This window comes from Protopterus annectens, chromosome 4.part0 (assembly GCF_019279795.1).
Source record: "Protopterus annectens isolate FY-2018-M chromosome 4.part0, PAN1.0, whole genome shotgun sequence".
Taxonomy (NCBI): Eukaryota; Metazoa; Chordata; order Ceratodontiformes; family Protopteridae; genus Protopterus; species Protopterus annectens.
In genome coordinates, this window is record NC_056733.1 from 698,130,624 (window position 1) to 698,151,507 (window position 20,884).

Below are 20,884 nucleotides of genomic sequence, written 5' to 3' on the forward strand. Positions count from 1 at the left end.
GCTTATTGCACAATTTGCACTGCATATTATATAGGCAAAACTGAGCAAAAGTTTAGGAAGAGAATATATGCTCATGTGTACAGTATAAAAAACAGTGATGAAAAAAATGCCTTGGCAAAACATGTGATGCAGAAAGGGATCGATCATCAATTTAGATTCGGCATCCTAGAAACAGTTCAACCCAATCCGAGAGGGGGAAATTTAAAAAACTTTTTATTGTATAGAGAATGTTATTGGCAAATTCTAACGGATGCCACTACCCCCCCAGGACTTAATGACAGTATATCTGTAAAAAGTATTTTGGAACACTGTCAATAGAATGTAACTTTTGGTACTATGACAGTATATAGATATATGAATTTCACAGTAACATCTGGAGGATTCATTATATAGGATAAATGGAGCATTTGTTTTTGTTTAGCATTGTTTTTAAAAAAAGAATTGTTTTTAAGAATTGCGTGTATGTCACTTTAAGTGAAGGTATTTATGTGAAATGGCGCCAAAATGTAACATTATTTAAACGAAAGTAAGATTTTTTAAAAACTGTTCTGATGAAGCCTACGATCCAGTAGGTGAAAGCGCTTAACGTGGAGTGTGCAATAAAACTGTGGATTTTATATCGAACGTCCGACCTGGTTTGTTTCACAATTTCAGGAAGTTCCATTTCTTTGGTGCGCATCTTTGGCGTTTTGGGTGAGCAGTTACACACGCTGACATCGTTGACTATTAGTTTATACTGCTTTGCCATTCTTAAAGGTACAAAACAAGGATGTCCACTTTCTCCACTATTATTCACTTTAGTAATGGAGCCTTGGGCTAATTTGATCAGAAACAGTACTGACATAGAGGGTTTTGAAATAGATGAAAATACAACATGACCGACGTCAGCCTAATACTTTGATATTCGGGCCGACCGAGGACAGCGGACTACCCAAGTGTAAGGACTGCAGCAATGTGAGATGAAGAACATCTAAAATACTACCTATATATACACGAAAAAATATTCTCATTAGTGATTTTACTAAATATGTACCCAATTCAGGTCAGATAACTTATTTAGGTATAATACTATCTAAAGATATTAAATCTATTATATATAATAATTATAATACCTGTTTTCTTAATATACAAAATCTTTTTAATACCTGGAATAATATGTTTTTTACTATGGAGGAGAGACTTACAATTATTAAAATGATAATATTCCCCAAGATTTTATACTTAATACAATCAATAATACTTCCACCTACAAAAATAATTATCAAGAAACTGAATACACTAATGTTAAATTTCCTATGGGCACCTAATAGACCTAGGATTGCATTAAAGAAACATACTAATAGCTGGTCTCAAGGGGTATTTCTTTTCCAGACTTTAATTTATATACTATCTCTTCTATTGTAAAAGTTATTACTTTATTAATAGATCAGTCATATGTCGCAAAATGGAAAGATTATTGGGAGCTAATTAGTATGCACTTCATGAAAATCTCCTTAACACATAAAAATATGATTGTAAATAACTCCATGTTATGGTTACTAAAGGAATTTTGTACTTCACCTATTACACCTAAACATATGGTTTGTTACCCATTAAATATTATTATTAGCTATCATAACTTTATATTCATGCACCCTAAGTATAGGGAATGGAATTTTATTATATTCCCTATAATCTATACTCAGGGTATGCTTTTGTCATCTACTTCTGAAGGAACTCATTTAGCTATAGATAATGATCTAAAGTACTGGTATCAGTTGATATCTGATAATAAAGTTAAAAATCTAGATTTCTTAAAACAAGAATTTGATCTAAGAGAAACTTGTTGGTTAGAGGTTCAGACCTTTAGACAACATCTCATTGATAGAATAGATCTAATGTCTATAACAGTTAAAGAAATTATTCCAACACTGATTGATTACTTGATATTAAATTTACAACAAAGTTTCTGATAAAGGTAAACTTTCATACATACATAAAATTATCAGACAAGAAACTTTTCACAGTGTAGATACATACTGGAATTATTTCACTTCTATTAATGGGGACCCACCAAATCAACAAGATAAAACAATATATATTGGAATCTGCCTATAGAACTACGTCTTCCATTGTCTGGAGACTTTATACATGGAAATTTTTACATAGATCTTTTTATACACCTTTGACGATGAATAAAATAAATAATAAAGATAATCTATGTAATGTAATATAGAAATTAATGCTGACTGGGCTCATATGTTTTATGACTGTATAAAATTGAAAGAATACTGGAAGTCAGTTAATGAATTTTTGCAGGCTCTTTTTACAGATAATTTCATTATTTCTAAATCTCTTATATTATTCAACACACCTGTACCTCAAAGTGTTAAAAAGGTTAAGCTTCTCTTGTTATGGTCTATTCTAGCAGTGGCTAGGAAAATAATAACCAGAAATTGGATTTCAGATACACCTCCTTCGTTCAATGAATTTAAAAATGTTATGAATATAGTGTGCCATATGGAAATAAACACAATTAGGTCAAGAACAACTAGAAAAACATCTTATTATATTGTATGGGATAATTTACAAAATTTGTTAAAAAAATCCTAATTTCAATAGCATGGTATTTTAGTTTAATTAATTGATCTGATTGTAGTGGATGTCTTTGTAAATACTTTAGTTGTTTTGTTGAATGTTATAATCATATCTATTTTTAATTACTCGTATAAAATTGTTATGATATTTCTCTTGTATGTTAAAACAATAAACCTATTTTGAAAAAAAAAAAAAGAAGGCCAATCATTAATTATAATGTCCCATTTAGCATGTATTTGTGTAGACGCTTGCAGCAGCTGGAATGCCCACAGAGATACCGTACTAAAAAGGATACTAGCTTTAAACAATTTACCCTAAATGGACTGCCTGAGAGCTCTGTTTCTACATTCAGTCTCTTACAGACTGCCAAGTTGTGATGTGTGTCTGGCATACTCTGACCCAAAACTGAAGGACCACTACATATCAGCAAGTTAAATGGCATTAGAAATATTAATTTCAGTGATCTAAACCTGTTCTGCAACAGAGCTGTTTGGAGGGAGAGCTACATCTTGGAGAGGATACCACTGCTCTGGAACAGACTTCCCCATCCATGTAAAACAAAGCTAATCACTGTCCAAACTTAAGTGCAACTTGGATCTATGGATGGATAATAGGAAATTTACCCTACGTCCCCCCTCCCCCCCAATACTACTAACAGACAGAGACTGCTTCTAAGTGATATAATCCTCAACTGGGGACTTTCTAAATGTCTACAGTACGATCACAGTTACTATCACTATGGATAAGGTTAGTCTAAACACTAAATGAAACTGGTAACTCCAAGTACCAAACGGGAAATGTGGCTATGCATAGGCTAACTGCCCTTGTGGGCCACTTTAATACTAACCTAAGAACCTATGATCCTACTAAAAGCCTGGGCAATGAAGAGCTTATCAAGGAGGGAGGGACAAGGCTAACTTAAGTCTCACATTCAGAAGTACCAGTGGATGAAGGCCTACACATGGACTCAAGAGTCATCACCAACAAAGGAATGGTTTCACTTAAGCCAAGCAAAGCATCTGTACTAGTATGCAGTATGTTGTAGCCAGACAGCACACTGCTCCTGCCAGGTGACAAAAATAGGGCTAAGAGCATAAAAAACTCTTCTAACCTTTCACAAGATAGGTGGTCCTTGTCTCTTAGCTTTCTCTCCTAGTTTCTTCTACTACTAGTAGAAGGGGCAAACTCAGACATAACTGTTTGGCAGCAGGGAAAGGTGGGATAAAAACTACAATCAAATTAAAAATAAAGATTATTGTCATAACCAGACAATCACATATACTATCTGTGACTGAAACAATAATGTGTCATATGACATAGTAAGACAATAGCAAGCAAATGATTTCTAAGCAGTCTCCATCATGACATTTATTAAACATTCAGACAATCCCATATCAAGGTATAATGTAACAATAAAAGTAGGTTAAGCTCAGACTTTTTAACTTAAAGAATGCCTCACACCTGAACTATCTGCCATGGCATGTCCAGAATGGTCCGAGCAGTCCTACGCAAAAAATTGCCCAAGCCAGTGGTTGGACCACCACGAATGGCTCCTCCTCCACCTCCTGTGACTGCAGTGCCATCGTCCAAACGTCGCTTTTTTCTACGTTCTCGACGCTGCCTAGCTTGCAACTCCCACTTCTTCTTGTGATATCTTAGCCAAACAAGGCGTTCATCCTAAGTAAAAATATTGCATAAAAATACTGCAATAAAGTTTAACCTGCATCAAACATGCGCCATACCAGAAACACATATGGCATACATAACATTAGAAATGCATGCACAATTATGGATATATACTTTCAAGAGAAGATACTTAATGCCCTGAAATTAATCTTACTAACAGGGAAAAATAAATTACTTCTTTGTTATACTAGGACCAAGCAGGGTATAGTTTAGTAATATTGACATTTTCTAATCACATATTTTGCATAAAGAAACCCTCACACTCTCTCTCAGAAAATACATAATAAGAAAGCTAATATTCTTATAATGCAGTAAACTACTGCCATTTATTACAACAGAAGTACAAAACATTTTCTGTTTCAAATGATGGTGCTTATTCTGAAATAAGCTGTCCTGTTAACACCACAGGCCTTAAGATGTACCCATGTATAAAACGATACATCCCCAGGCCAGACATTAACTTGAAGCTAGTCTACCAAGTACTGTGGCAAACATACTCCACATTCCTTTTCATCTGTCACAAATCAAATTTAAATCTGCTTAAGGATCAATATAAAGGCAGCCAGATATGGGTGGCATGAGGGCGGCCAGATATGGGCTGCCTTGCTTAAGTTGAGACCGGGAATTAAGTGGTACTATCAACTACTTGGTTTCAGGATTTAAAAAAAAAAGTGCTGAATGCAGACAATGTGAGTGACTAGGACTGATCTTCCTTGCTTGATATGGAAACAGGTGTCTCCACACAAGTGTTCATCTTAGGGTGGGAAATGCATAGGTGGAGTACTCTGTCCCAGCAATTACAGATAATGTGGGTAGATATAGGAACAACAGCAGAAGTCCAAATAGGAAAAAAGAACAACAGGTAAATCCACCAAACAGTTTATTGCATCTCTGACGTCTCGGCCACAGCCCTCAAGGAGTACAAAAAACATACACAAATGCATCTCTATATATACATCTATCAATAAATCAATCAACTCAATTATCTTACTAATTAAAACAATTAATTAGTTCAGCAGCATTTTCCAATTAAAATCTTCATTCAGGCCTCTAGGGCACAAAGTTTTAAACTTAAGAATGTATACAGCTTCCTTATGTAGCAGTTGTTGTTTAATATTTGAATCACCATATTTACAATGTTTGATTTGTTCCAATACACAACCTCTTAAACCTTTACTATCACTATTGTGAAAGTTTAAGAAGTGCATAGCCACTGGGCTTTCTGCTTTTTTATTATGAATGTCCCTCACATGTTCCAGCAATCTTGTTTTAAATAACCTCTTTGTTTCACCAATATAAAATTTTCCACAAGGGCAACAAAGGGCATAAATTACACCTTCTGAATTACAATGAAAACTCTCCTGAACTTTAAAGGCAATGTTATTAATGTGTAAAAAAGATAAAGTTACAAACTGACATGCTTTACATCTGCCACACTGATGTGTTCCCATACTACCTATATGTTTAGGGATGTTAGAAAGAGGGAAACTAAATTTGCTTTTTACTAAAAAATCCTTAATATTTTTTCCGCTTCTATAGGAAAATTGTAGATTTACATTTAACCAAGACTGAACACTGTTAAGGGAACAAAAATATTCCCAAAACTGTGTAAATATTTTAATAAATTCAGATGTAAAACATCCATATGTTGTAACTAAATATAAACTTTCCTGTTCCCTTTCATTTACCCTATTCACTTGGTCATTGTTACAAACATTATTACAGAATGAAGGCTTAATTTTCTTATTGTTATTACTACAAAATCTATCATAGCAATCATCCAACAGATTATTACTATAACCTCTATACAAAAAGGAGTCGTAAAGAGAATTAAGTTCTTGGTCAAAAGATTCTCTATTATTACATAGGCGAAAAATCCGCAACATTTCACCATACGGCAGAGACCTAATAGTATGTGGAGGGTGCCCACTGGTGGCATGCACATATTGTGTACCACCTACAAATTTCTTATTAACTGAAGAAATAAGATACCTACCATTCTTAATATTTAGAACAATATCCAAAAAGGGCATATTAGTGCCTATCTTTAAACCATCAAACTTTAAGAAAAATCTATTACAATTTAAGTCTGAAATAAATTGATGAACTTGTGAAGTACCACCTTCTACCAACAAAATCAAATCAACATACCTAAAATACTTAACTACATGTTCATGAAAAAAATTGATGTCTGTAAATATTTTCTGTTTCAAACAGGCCCATTGCCAAATTAGCATACATGGGGGCAAAGGCTGCCCCCATGGCTGTACCCTGTTTTTGACGGTATAATATGTTATTAAACTCAAAAAAATTGTTATTCAGAGAAAAAGAAAGAAGCTCCGTAACAAATTCAGTTGCTGGTGATTCTCCCAGAAAAAATTATACAGATTCTAAACCAAATATATGATATATATTGATATATAAGCTTTTAACATCAACTGTAACCCAATACATTCTATTATTCCAACTAACATTGCTTAGCTTATCTATTAAATCACATGCATTAGTAATATAGGATGGTAACATTTTAACATAGGGTAACAAATAATGATGCAAAAAAATTCCCAGGTTGTGTAAGAACTAATTACGACCAGAAACAATTGGTCTTCCTGATAATCTAGGTAACTTTTTATGTATTTTAGGCAGACAGTAAAAATACGCCATAGAACATTTATCCACTTGAAACTTATTCTTAACATCTTGGGAATTAAAATAACCTAATCTGATTCCTTTATGTAAAAGATTTTTATAAGAACTAATTGCGTCATTATAACATTCTAACTGTACTATTTCATAGGTATTTGCATCCCTAAGATGCTCCATACACATCAAAATAGTCTGAAGCATTCAACACTACTAACTTATTACCTTTGTCAGCTGGCTTAAAAACAATTTCATTCTGTTTGCTCAATGACAACAAGATTTGCCAGTCCTGATATTTAATATTATATTTGATATTCTTTTTATCATTGATAAACTTATCATAAGTTACCTCTATAACATGATTCATCAATTTAATGAAATTAGAAACATCCGTATTTAAAATAAACGGTACAAACTGACTGGATGATGGTACCTTCGTTGTATCAAATTTAAAATAGGCATTAACACAATCATCAGAAGCGCAAGAATAAAAACTATCAGACGAAGAAGCAACAGAAGAAGAACAGCTATCATTACAACAATTCATTTGATCATTCTGTTCTTGGCTAAAAAAATATTTAAGATATAATTTTCTACCAAAAGAAAAAACATCTGTTTGTAACTCATGTAGTCTGGTGACTACTGTTGGAACAAATTTAAGCCCTAAATTAAGGACAAAAAGTTCAGAATCACTGAAATGGTAGTTGGACAAATTAAATACGTAATTACTAGAGTCTCTTATAGCAGGATCAGCGTTTACCTCTTTTGAAACCCCCGGACCTCTGTGATTCAAAACCGAAGTTTTGAACGGGTTCACGTTGGCGTTTCTGTCCCTGATAACCTCCGTAGACACCAGAGGCTTCCTGACGAAAAGTCTGTCTGAAAGATTCAGACTGTTGTGGTGGTGGAAGTCCAGGGTAGTTAACATCTCCACCATCGTCTTCAAAGGACGTGTATCCTCCTTCTGAGGCAGATGCCAATGAAGTACGATTCTCCATGGCTTGTGGTTCCTGGTGAAACCTAACTCGCTTTCGGGACCTGTTCCGATTGGTCCTGGAGAGAAATGCTTTGTTAGACTCGTAATCTCGCAAGTCTCTAAGCAATTTACCCTTTTTTCTATCCAACAACGCTAACTCATATTCTTTCAGTTTCTCGTTAGTCTGTCTAAGAAATTCATCCATCGTGGAAGAAGGAACTTGTGAGCAAATGTCACTGCACAGTTTTTTTATGTCAGAGCACAGCTCCTTTTGTTTTAACTGGTCCCTTTCAATCAAAATGCGAAGCCATTCAGTAACACACTGATGAGCAGCAGCAACCCACCGTTTATGGAAGGCAACATCAGTATCAATTGACAAATTAAAGGGAGTAGTAGGGTCTTTAAACACTCGTAGACCCCTAGGAGTAATGTCAATGTCTAAATATTTCTGCAAGCCACAAATATTAAAATATGTTGCTGTTTCTTTCCACATCTTTTTTTCTAGCTCAGCAAATAATGTTTTACTTTCAGCACTCATAGAAATAGGAATCTTTCTGCCAACGTTAGCAAATGGATTAGGAAAGCGTTGGCGTCGCTCATCTTCCCTTTTATCCCATAATAAAACATTCTTATCTGTTACATTTCTGGAACCAGGTTGTCTCTCACCACGCTCTGTAGAGTAACTAAGAAAGTTGTCCAAGGAAAGCTGGTTTCCATCCACATGTTCTCGAAAAACTCTTGGAAGGTGGAAATTAGGATCAGTAGACATAGGAACAACAGCAGAAGTCCAAATAGGAAAAAACAACAGGTAAATCCACCAAACAGTTTATTGTATCTCTGACGTCTCGGCCACAGCCTTCAAGGAGTACAAAAAACATACACAAATGCATCTCTATATATACATCTATCAATAAATCAATCAACTCAATTATCTTACTAATTAAAACAATTAATTAGTTCAGCAGCATTTTCCAATTAAAATCTTCATTCAGGCCTATAGGGCACAAAGTTTTAAACTTAAGAATGTATACAGCTTCCTTATGTAGCAGTTGTTGTTTAATATTTGAATCACCATATTTACAATGTTTGATTTATTCCAATACACAACCTCTTAAACCTTTACTATCACTATTGTGAAAGTTTAAGAAGTGCATAGCCACTGGGCTTTCTGCTTTTTTATTATGAATGCCCCTCACATGTTCCAGCAATCTTGTTTTAAATAACCTCTTTGTTTCACCAATATAAAATTTTCCACAAGGGCAACAAAGGGCATAAATTACACCTTCTGAATTACAATGAAAACTCTCCTGAACTTTAAAGGCAATGTTATTAATGTGTAAAAAAGATAAAGTTTCAGGATTTAAAAAAAAAGTGCTGAATGCAGACAATGTGAGTGACTAGGACAGATCTTCCTTGCTTGATATGGAAACAGGTGTCTCCACACAAGTGTTTATCTTAGGGTGGGAAATGCATAGGTGGAGTACTCTGCCCCAGCAATTACAGGTAATGTGGGTAGATATCCTGCATCTAGAAGCACTGCACATGACATGTTATAACTAGACTTTTGCACCAGACAGCAGAGGACGACGAATTGGCGAAAATGGTGCTATCTGCATACATAAAGACAACAGTACCAGAGATTGGTTCAGAAAAGGATGCCTGACAGCACAGTCTCTACCCACTTAATTGTGGAGGTAACACAATGGAGTCAGAATCCAAAGGCAAGGGCCTAAAGAAAGTAATAAGGCTACTTTATTGAGGTGTCAACTCAAGTAACCTTCAGTAAATTGGAAATAAAAAAAAAATAAACAATTAACATCTTCAGTAATGATGAACATCACTGAATTAGTGTGTAACATACAAATATCTGATTAATGCATAACAGTCAAACATCAGAACCATGTAGCACTTAAAAAATGAATGTTGCAAATGGAAGCAATAACTTAATGCACACTTTATAAATGTATTTCAGTTAAATGCCAACTCAATGCAACCAACTAAACAACTTTTAAAAACCCTTGTATGCTTTTCAGATAATTCCAACAGGGTTCCAGAGTGGGATAGGGGAAAATAAACAGTATACTGCTAGAGTATGTAGTATGGTCTAGAAAAAAAAATAAAAATAAACTTAAGTCAGTGAGTGGTGAATGCTGTACTTGTAGAAAGTAGGTACTGCATTTTAGATGTAGCATATGGCTTTGTACTGTCACTTCTGAATTGTCAGATTCAGCCTTATTCCTAAGGAAATTATGTTACTGAAGACAAGTAGGAAAGGGACGGTTTTCATATGAAAATCAGGAGAAAAAAAACTCCTGTAATCAACTTGCATGCTTCAGAGAAGTCCATTCAAGCCAAAGGTGAAAAGATGACAGTGAAAGTTTTGTAAAACCCTTCAACCCTCATCACTTAGGAGAATATAGATACCTGTGCTGTGACCAAGACTTGATTTAAAGGGTCTATATTATATTTCCAAAGTTTCAAACATCAAACACCATATGGTCAACACCATATGAACGATGTTTGAAATTTCGAAAATATAATAAAAAAAAATAAAAATAAAATATACTTACCTAAATGCTGCAGGCAGGGGGGCAAGCCCCCTTGCACCCCCCCCCGCTACTTAAATAGTCCAACTCCGAGATCGCAATGCATCGAAGTAAAGGGAAAATATTCCCTACTGCGATTTCAGTGTTACACACACGACATTTTGACGTTTCGACCAATCGGGTTCGCTCAATACACGTTCGCCATTTACAACTTTCGATCACGCGATAGGAACCCGATTTAAAGCCATAGAAAGTAATGCGGCAGTGCAAGGCTGCAGTCCCTTCCACACATTTAGATGTACAGCAGCACAGACTGGGGCCAAAGATAGAAATGACCATCTACATTAGCAGCAAACATACATCAAGTTTGGTTAAAACACAATAAGACCATGGTACTCATCCATATACAAGTCACTACAGATGAGGTCCCTTATCATATCATGGCTAGTAACAAGTCACCTTCTAAGCCTATAGAGTCTCACAACTCTTACCTAAACCTATTAGAGACGCTCACCATAGAGAACAAAACAAGCTATTCATGGGTGACTAGCCCCATATAGACTGAGAAACATGCATTGCCTCAAACTCATACACACAACGCTTCCTGGACTTTAACAGCAGCAATACCCTGGAACAGATAGTGCACGCTCCAACCAGGGGATCAAATATACTGGATCTGGTACTCACCAACATGGAAGAGTGTTGTACCCCCTATGTCATTTTTTCACTAATGAGGTTGGATGACAAAAAGCGCTCTCATTTGAAGTAAAAATCAACCTAGAAGATCCAGCTAAACCAGGAACTATTTAAAGGCAAACTGCAGCCTAGTAAGTGAGAGTTTGTCAAAATTCAGTGCTCCCTCTAACCCAGAGACCACAGCTACCTATGCATGATTATTCACAAAGTCCCTATACAAACATGTGAATGGCTGGCTGTATAGAGGCTGATGTACCTACCAGTACACACTATAAACAAACCATACTGGTGGAATACTCACCTGAACATGGTAGATAATAAAAGAAAATACATGGCCAAAATTAGGAAGATCAACTCCCTTAAAGCCAAGTATTCTCCTATACAACTGAACAAGAAACTAAGAGGTCTAATTAAGTCCAACAAGGCTATCTACAAAGTCAGTGTAGCCTAGCAGGCTAAGGACAATCACAAGGCCACCTTCAGCTATATCAGGAACTTATAGGTAATGCACCACGGCATGCTAAACTGCTGGTGAATGGTACCACCTTCAGCAATCAGGGCGACATAGCAAATCTACTGGCTGATAAACTCAGCTCAAACTTCACTCCCCCCACCCCCATTCCCTCCAGCTCCACTAGATGAAATCACCTCCAACACACTTCCCCAGCTATCAGCAAAGACCAAGTGCTGGCAGCACTTGCTAGAGGTAAGAACACCACCTCCATGGATACCATCATCTCTGGTTGCCACCTGAACATTCTAAAAAAAGAAGTTATGTACCTACCATAATGTTCCATGTTAGTTGTCTTCTTCTTGCCTTCTTTCTTGCTGGTTGGGCTCAGAGCCGATCCTCGGCTCCGACTCGGCCATCTTCAAAAGCTCGAGAGCTGCTTACTGGCTCGAGGCCCCACCTATATCCCATGATGCCTGGCACTAGATACCCAGATCTCGTTTGGCAAGTCTAACTGCAGACATAATAATAAATGAATCCTATCCTAGAATGCATAAATCCTACTGGAGAGACTACTAAGCAGAAGGAAATAGCCAGAGAAGACTCATCCAGTGCAAAATCAAGAGGAACTCTTCTCGGTCTACTAGGATAGGGGGATGGAGGGTGGGATGCAAGAAAGAAGGCGAGAAGAAGACAACTAACATGAAACGTTATGGTAGGTACATAACTTCTTTATGTTAAGTTGTCTATCTCGCCTTCATTCTTGCTGGTTAGGACAGCGTCCCTAGCACCTAGAATCCTGGGTGGCTCATCGAAAAAGACTCTTCCGAACAGTGGAACCAAAATCAACTCTGCTTCTGGAAACCAAATCCAACTTGTAATGCGAAATGAAAGTATGTGGGTTGGCCCATGTAGCCGCAGCACAAATAGATTCCATGGGCAACCTAGCCTGAAAAGCCACCGAAGTGGCTAAAGCTCTGGTGGAGTGACCTTTTGGTTTGACTGGTAATTCCAACGGAGTTGGTATATGAATGTGATGATAGAAGACAACCACCTGGATAAGGTTACCTTGGAGACCTTGTTTACCTACTGCATAAGACAGGAACAGTTGATCTGATTTTCTAATGTCTTTGGTTCTATGTAAATAAAAGCATAGTTGCCTGTGAACATCCAACTGATGCAACTTATACTCCGCCCTGTTGGAGTGGTTAGGGAAAAACGCAGGAAGAGACCTTGGGAAGGAAAGAAGGATTAGTCCTAAGAGCAACCCTGTCATTGTGGAACACGAGGTATGGGGGACGGATAGAAAGAGCCTGTAGTTCCGAAACTCTTCTGGCTGAAGTAATAGCTACCAGAAAAAGGGTTTTCCAAGATAAGAACTTCAGTGAACAAGAAGCTGCAGGTTCAAAAGGGGGCAAAATTAGCAAAGCTAAAATCAAATTTAGATCCCACGGTGGTGGAGGATCTCTCACTGGGGGCCTGAGCAGAGTGGTTCCTTTGAGAAAAGCTTTACACAGCTTATGGGACATGATATTGTTTTCAGACAGGCCAATGTGAAAATGTGAAATTGCAGCTAACTGAACTCTAATTGTAGCAGAAGCGGAGCCAGCATGGAAGAGCTCCGCAAGAAATTCCAAAATGGAGAGTACGGGGGCTGAAAAGGGGTCTACACGTTTTGCCTCTCTCCAGGAAGAAAAACGTTTCCACTTACTTACGTAAGTTTTTCTGGTCGTAGACTTGTGAGATGACAAAAGGATTTCACGCACAGAGGGGGAGATATCGGAGGTTGGAAGTTGAGCAACCATGCTGTGAGCTGGAGAGAGTGCAGGGATTGGTGCAGCCCGCCCGATTGATGAATCAGGAGGTCTGGAACTAGGTCCAGAATCCAAGGCTGTTCGAGAAGATAGTGCTGCAGGAACGGAAACCATATTTGTCGAGGCCAGTAAGGAGCAATGAGGATCATTTTTCAACCCAAAACGGTAGCCTTCTGAATTAGCTTCGGTATGAGGGGGAAAGGAGGGAATGCATAAAGAAGTCCCTGGGGCCAATGGTGGACTAGAGCATCTCTGGGGGAATGCCCGGGAAGTGGAAGGAGAGAGAAGAAATTGCTGCACTTGCTGTTGAAGGGAGTTGCAAAAAGGTCGCAGCAAGGTTGGCCCCCATCTGTGGAAGATTTGGTCCGCAACTACCTGGTTCAGAGACCACTCGTGAGGCATGAGAATTGCTCTGCTCAGTCTGTCTGCTATGACGTTGGACCTCCCAGGGATGTACGTTGCAATAAGAAACCGTTGGGAAGAGATCACCCACTGCTAGAGTCTGAGTGCTTCTCGACATAGGGGGTAGGACCTGGTTCCACCCTGCTTGTTGATGTACCACACTATGGACATATTGTCCGTTTGAACTGCAATGGTCCCGCTAGGAAGAGAGTCCTGAAGAGCCTGCAACGCTAAGAGCACGGCCCTCATCTCCAAGACATTTATGTGCAGATGATACTCGTGAGGTTGCCAGGTGCCTTATACTGTTCTGCCCTGATAATGCCCCCTCCCCACCTGATCAGGGAGGCGTCCGTGGTCACTGTAGCCACTGGAGGTGGGAGAACAAATGGTCTGCCGTGGAGCACTGATGTGGAGACCATCCACCACGCAGGATGCTTCTTGCATGCCTGAGTGATCATAATCATGTAAGACATGGGAAGTTGCTGGAAGGACCATTGGGTGAAAAGAAGCCACTGGAGCTTTACCAGAAAGGCTCATCCAGACTCTGCTACACTTTGCTGTGAAGGGAAGGTTAGTTTGCTTATATTTTTTGTATTACTGTATTGCCTTTCTATATTTTGAATACTGTAGTTTGTTTTCTTTACCTTGTGTTTTGCTTGCATTCTGTTTTAACAGCATATTAAAACTTCAAAAGAGACCACAGCTCTCTCTGTTCTAAGTCAGGCAGAAATAAGAACTGATTAATTAAGAACTCATTCATAAGACAGAAGAGGTCATTTAAGGTTAATCACTTGTTAACAGAGGGGGTGGAGCTAGGAACTAAATTTTCTATTTAAGGAGTAAACTAAAACATTTCAGAGCTTTACCAGAAAGGCTCATCCAGACTCTGCTACACTTTGCAGTGAAGGGAAGGTTAGTTTTCTTATATTTTTTGCATTACTGTATTGCCTTTCTATATTTTGAATACTGTAGTTTGTTTTCTTTACCTTGTGTTTTGCTTGCATTCTGTTTTAACAGCATATTAAAACTTCAAGAGAGACCACAGCTCTCTCTGTTCTGAGTCAGGCAGAATTTTACCACTGTCTTTCTAGTTGCCCGCCTCTTATGTTAATCTGACCATATATCTCATTTCTCTCTACTTTCACTGGCTTATGTGAGTAATCACAAAATCATCATTTTTGAAATCCCACCCCTTCAATTATTTAAATTTATTGGCCATCCTACAGTATTTCATAGTACCAAATTACAAAAGTGACCACCCCTTTCAATCAATCTTGCTGTTTTAAAAATAGTAACTCTCCACTAAACCTTAACTTTTTAAATAGGTAAAACTCAAGTTACCTACTTTCACATCTAACTTCTGTAGTGCACACTGCAGAGTGCATTCTTTTCAATCTTACCTTTAAGCATCCCTGTGACTAGCACTTTCTCTAATACCTGCTGGAAAGCACTAGGAAGCCTTAAACTCATACAAACACTGAACTCTCCTTGTTAATAAGGAGAAATTAATAGTAGGCACTAAACAGCCTATAATTGCAAAGTACCTTGCTAAGGAAACAGCTCCTGTACTTTACAAAGAAAAAAAAAGCCCCAAACCAGGCATGTCCAAGGGTCAGCTTTCGGTGATTTCTCCTGTCCACCTGGTGAATCTGGGCATACTGGGGCAATGCAGCAATTGCCTCATGTACACAGACAACCCTCTCCGTCCTACCACCCAACACTACAACCTGTGAGAGATGCACTTACATAGCCAAAATGGAAGCAAAGCTCTCTCCACCCAAGATTGTGCTAAACAGTCAAGAGGAGAAGGTTAACACCCACACTACACCTCAAGCAACACATAGCCTTTCTAAACCCGCACCACCAACACCCACATATAGCAACACTAAATCCACATCTGCAGAGGCCCTTAACTGTAACCTGCCCAAGCAACAAAGACCTCTGAAGCTAAAACGCAAACAAACACCAATCACAACCAATGTGTCACATAGAACACAACACCAGTGTGCCACCCAGCAACAGCCCCTAAGGCAAGACAATGTACCTAACACTTTAGTCATAGGTGACTCTATAGTCCGGCACACTGATGTCCCTCTCACCAGGTTGAATAAGGAGAAAATTACAGTCAGCTGCCTATCGGGTGCCAGGATTCGCCACATAACGCATGCACTCAAGTCACTCCACAACAAGTACAGATATGACTCTGTCATTGTCCATGTTGGAGTGAATGACTTGAGACGTCATCCCTGGACTACATGAAAAGAGACATGGAAGAGCTCTCGGATCATGTGGCCCAGGCAGGTATGACCCTAGCCCTGAGTAGCATCCTGTCTTCGCCCAGAATGATACCACAATATAAGGATAAAATGATTGACTTCAACAATTGGCTAAGCTTATGGTGTCATTCAAAGGGGATCCAGTATCTGTCTGCCTGGGATGACATGATAGACAGACCACGATGCTTTGCCAGAGATGGTCTGCACCTGTCGCCCCTGGGATTCAGGTTACTGGCTAAGGCTCTTGCCACCCCTATAGTGCCTTTTTAGGCAAACTTCAAAGGACAAAACCACCACCGTAACAGGTACAAGCATGCAAAATCTGAAGGTAATGCTACTCAATGCTAGAAGTCTAAACCTCAAAATGCACTCTCTCGAGGCACTCCTAAAAATGGAGGACATCGATATCTGTGCAGTAACTGAGACCTGGTTCAAGGCTCCAGAGAGCACCCCTGCAATACCAGGCTACAACTCTTACCACACTTTTCGGCCACCAAACCAGGACCGAAACACTAAAGGTGGAGGAGTGTCAATATTCACCAAGGATATTCACACCACCAGGCTAGTTGGCCAACACAATGTGTCTGAAATTCTCCAAGTGCAACTAACACTAGGTAAGACTGCAATCCAAATTGTAGCTTGCTACAGATCCCCCACCATACCCCAAGATTCTCACTACACCTTTTTAAACATACTGGAAAATATTAAGATAGAACCAAACACCCTAATAATGGGTGATTTTAACTACCCTATCATTAACTGGGAAAACTACTCATGTCCCAACACCTTTGCGCAACGGTTCTTGGAATTCATAAATTCCAACGCCCTGGATCAACTAATCCATAGTCCCACCAGGGGCTCCAATATCCTAGACCTGGTCATTACCAACATGGCAAATCAATGCTCCATACCTATGGTCACCCCCTCGTTAGTCAGGTCTGACCATAAGCTAATCACCCTTAACATTCACATCCCACCCCACCCCCAGTAAAGAAACCACCATAAAAAACTTCTCCAAAGCCAACTTCATGCTACTCAAGTCAGAAGTGACAAACTTCATGACACCCATGCAGACGGGAACTGAAAGTTCAACTGCTGAATCCTACACTAAGGCACTGTACGAGCACATCCACTCATGCATGAATCGTGCCATCCCAAATAGAACCAAAATGCTCTCATCCAAAAAGGAAGCCAATCTGGTGGTCCCCTGCCATAAACAAACTTTACAACAAAAGAAAGAAACTTTTGCAGAAAAGAGGAAAATCCCAGGATGCAAAAAACTCCCTTACTAGCCTCAGTAAGAAACTGAGATGCCTCATAAAATCCTCCAAAGCTAGTTATGAAAATAAAGTTGCCAAAGATTCCAAAGACAACCACAAAGCATTCTATAACTATGTCAAGAATCTAAATGGCAATGCTCAGATCTGCTCTGAGCTAAAACAGAATGGCAATAAATATACTGATCCAAAGGATATTGCCAATATCCTGGGCAGATCGATTCAGTGCCAACTTCACCCCCTCTCACCCCCTAAATGGCCCATCTCAATACCGGAAGATTGCCAAATTCCAGTAATAACGGCCACACAGGTACAAAACGCACTCTCTAAAGCCAAGAATACAGCATCCATGGGACCAGATGATATCCCGGGCTGTGTACTACATGAACTACAATATGAACTGGCACCTCACCTAAGTGTCATGTTTAATCATAGCCTCACCTCAGGTTTCGTGCCCACTGAGTGGCGCAGAGCTACAGTTATCCCAATCCACAAGGGGGGATCCACCTTGGATCCCGGAAACTACCGTCCCATCAGTCTGACAAGCCTTATCTGCAAGGCCATGGAGCATATTATCATGGAACTTATAAACAAAGACATTGGCAACCTTCAAACACTGGACCCCACCCAGTTTGGGTTTGTGAAGGGCCGATCTTGTCTCCTGAACCTGACTGACTTCTTTGAATCAGTCTCCAGAGCCATGGACAAGGGTAAGGTGGTCCACACAGCCTCTCTAGACCTTGCCAAGGCCTTTGACACCATCCCCCACTCTAGAATCATAGATAAACTTACTAAGTTGGGTATTAATCCCTATGTCACCCAATGGGTTGCTAAATGGCTTACTGATAGAACCCACACTGTAAAAGTAGCCGACTCCAAATCCAGCTCCAGACAAGTGGAGTACCTCAGGGTTCAGTCCTGGGGCCGCTCTTGTTTGGCATCTACTTCTCTGAAGTACAGGTCAACACTAAGGGACTCTGGCTAACAAAGTTTGCAGATGACTGCAAACTGGGAGCCATTATTGAATCCCCAAATGATGTGGATACTCTACAAAAGGGCCTTACAGAAACAGATGCTTGGTGCCAGAGCCATGGGCTCAAGCTCAATGCCAAGAAATGTATTGTTATCCCTTTGGGAAAAACATGTATCCATGAATTACCATATAGGTGGCAGTACACTAAACACAGAAAGTGTGATAAGAGACTTAGGGACACAGGTGGACAGTGGTCTCACCTTCGATAACCACATCGCCACAACAGTCAGGAAATCCTTCTATGTGGCACACCTCATCACGAAGAGCTTTTCATTCAGAAAAAAGGAGGTCATTGTCCCACTGTACTCATCCCTCATTAGACCCATTATAGAATACAACTCCCCATTTGGTATGTACCTCTCAAGACATCTGCAACAACTGGAAAGGCCTCAGAAATACCTCACTAAAAGAATCACAGGCCTAAAGCAGATGCCCTACGCTGACCGCCTTAAAAAACTCCAGCTATACTCTGTCGCATATCGTCTACTCAGAGGCGATCTCTGCTTAACATACAAGGCCATGTCAAACCCAGAGCTGTTGGACATGCTACACTTAAAGAAATCCCAATCCCTCAGAGCTACACGCTCCAGGGATCTAAACCTTGTCATCACAATAAACAAAACATGCTGGAGGGATAGGTTCCTGACCCAGAGACTCCCCAGACTCTGGAATAGATTGCCCATACATGTCAAGCAGAGTGCCTCTTTGGACCTCTTCAAGAGGAACCTTGACATTTGGATGAGAGAAAGGAAATTCACCCCAGGGATCACGTCAGTCGCCCTGCTTGACAGGGGTCCAGGAAAGTAAATAATGTGGGAAGAAATAACCAGGGAATTGTTATGGCTAGGCTTGTATAGACCCTAGGGCTGATAGCCTAGTACCAACCTATGAACCTATAATCCTCATGTGAAACCGAGCTAGAGGGACAAGTACGATCGCTGCTGCCATGAGACCTAGCGTTTGAAGGACAAACCTGGCTTGAATCCTTTTACATGCTAATAAAACTTTGACATGCTGACGAATCACTAACACCCTGTCTGGTGGAAGGCTCACTAACATGTCTCTGGTATTTAAATTTGCGCCTATAAAGGTGATAGATTGACAGGGTGACAATGCAGACTTTTCTAAATTTATTGCGATACCTAATCTGGAGCAAGTGTCGATGGTGCAGTCTCTGGCTCGCAGAAGGCGATGTCTGGTGATAGCAGTGAGGAGCCAGTCGTCGAGATATGGAAACACCTGGAATCCTTGCCATCTCAGGTGAGCGGTAACTACTGCCATACATTTGGTAAACACCCTGGGGGCTGTGGTGAGACCAAAGGGCAGAGCTCTGAACTGCTAATGGCTGGCTCCCAGCCAGAAGCGAAGGAATCTTCGAATGCGTCTGTCCATTTTGATGTGGTAGTATGCATCCTGAAGATCTATGGAGCACATCCAATTGTCCTGACCCAGAAAGGGTAAAATGGACTGAAGCATGACCATCCGGAACTTCGTTCTTTGTACAGACTTGCTTAGTCTGCTGAGATCCAAAATGAGTCTTCAGTCCCGTCTTTTTTGGTACCAAAAAGAACCTTGAGTAAATTCCGGATCCTTGTTGATCTGCTGGGACTTGCTAGATGGCCCTTTTTCTTAGCAGTTTTGAGACTTCTTGCACTGCATGGTCCCTTAGATTGGGTGGAACATCTGGAAGGGACTTGTTTGACCTTAAGGGGGTGCGAACGAAGAGAATTCTGTAGCATCCAGATATGATGGACTGTACCCATTTGTCTTGTGTTATGTCTTACTAGGCTCTTGGGTACAGCGATAATCTTCCCTCGACTGCCTCCAGAGGTGAGCAGTCGGGCAACCCTTCAGGGATGCTGGAAGGGATTGTCAGAGAAAGATTCTCTGCTGCCCTGGTTTTGCGGACCCCCTCTGCCAAGAGGGCGGCGTCTGTTATTGTTCCCTCTTCTGCCCCTGGAAGGAAACTCACCACGTGTGTCCGGCATGGCTCCCTGGGATTTCCGGAACCACATCTTTCCACTCTTCTGACCCTTAGGATATGGTCTGGAAGGAGTGGAAAAACTGACTCCTACGGCAGAGAGAGTCTTGCCTTCCTGCTCACACCTGGTAAGGGTATCTTTCACCTGTGATCCGAAGAGAGAGGAACCATCAAAAGGGGTGTTGGTGAAAGACGCTCTGAAAGGTTCCGCAAAGTTACATAGCCGCATCCAAGCGTGCCTCCTTAGGGCCACCCCTGTGCCTGTGGCTCTACTCGCACCATCAGCTGCATATGAAATGAGCCTCATGGAGGAGTTTACCACTGAATTAAGAGTCGCCAGCTGGGAGGCTGCCTTAGCCTGGGCCCCCACCCCTAATGGATCTTGGAGAGCATCTCCAAGCTCTTTCAGGAGATCCCTCTGAAGACGGGTAAAGTGGTACAGGTAATTCAGGGACCGCATGGAAAAGGTCGCTGAAGAGAACATCCGCTTCCCATATCTGTCCATTGTCCTGGACTCCTTGTTAGG

The 20,884-nt window shown here is 40.0% G+C and overlaps 1 protein-coding gene across 1 annotated transcript in view; it reads right to left on the reverse strand.

Annotated features, from left to right (window-relative positions):
• The window catches only part of POLE (DNA polymerase epsilon, catalytic subunit), a 1,031,469-nt gene that overhangs the window by 511,771 nt on the left and 498,814 nt on the right, over window positions 1–20,884 (reverse strand). The window contains exon 30 of the mRNA XM_044069769.1: window positions 4,039–4,254. Coding sequence (XP_043925704.1) covers window positions 4,039–4,254 — 216 coding nt within the window. The remainder of the gene's footprint in view (window positions 1–4,038; window positions 4,255–20,884) is intronic.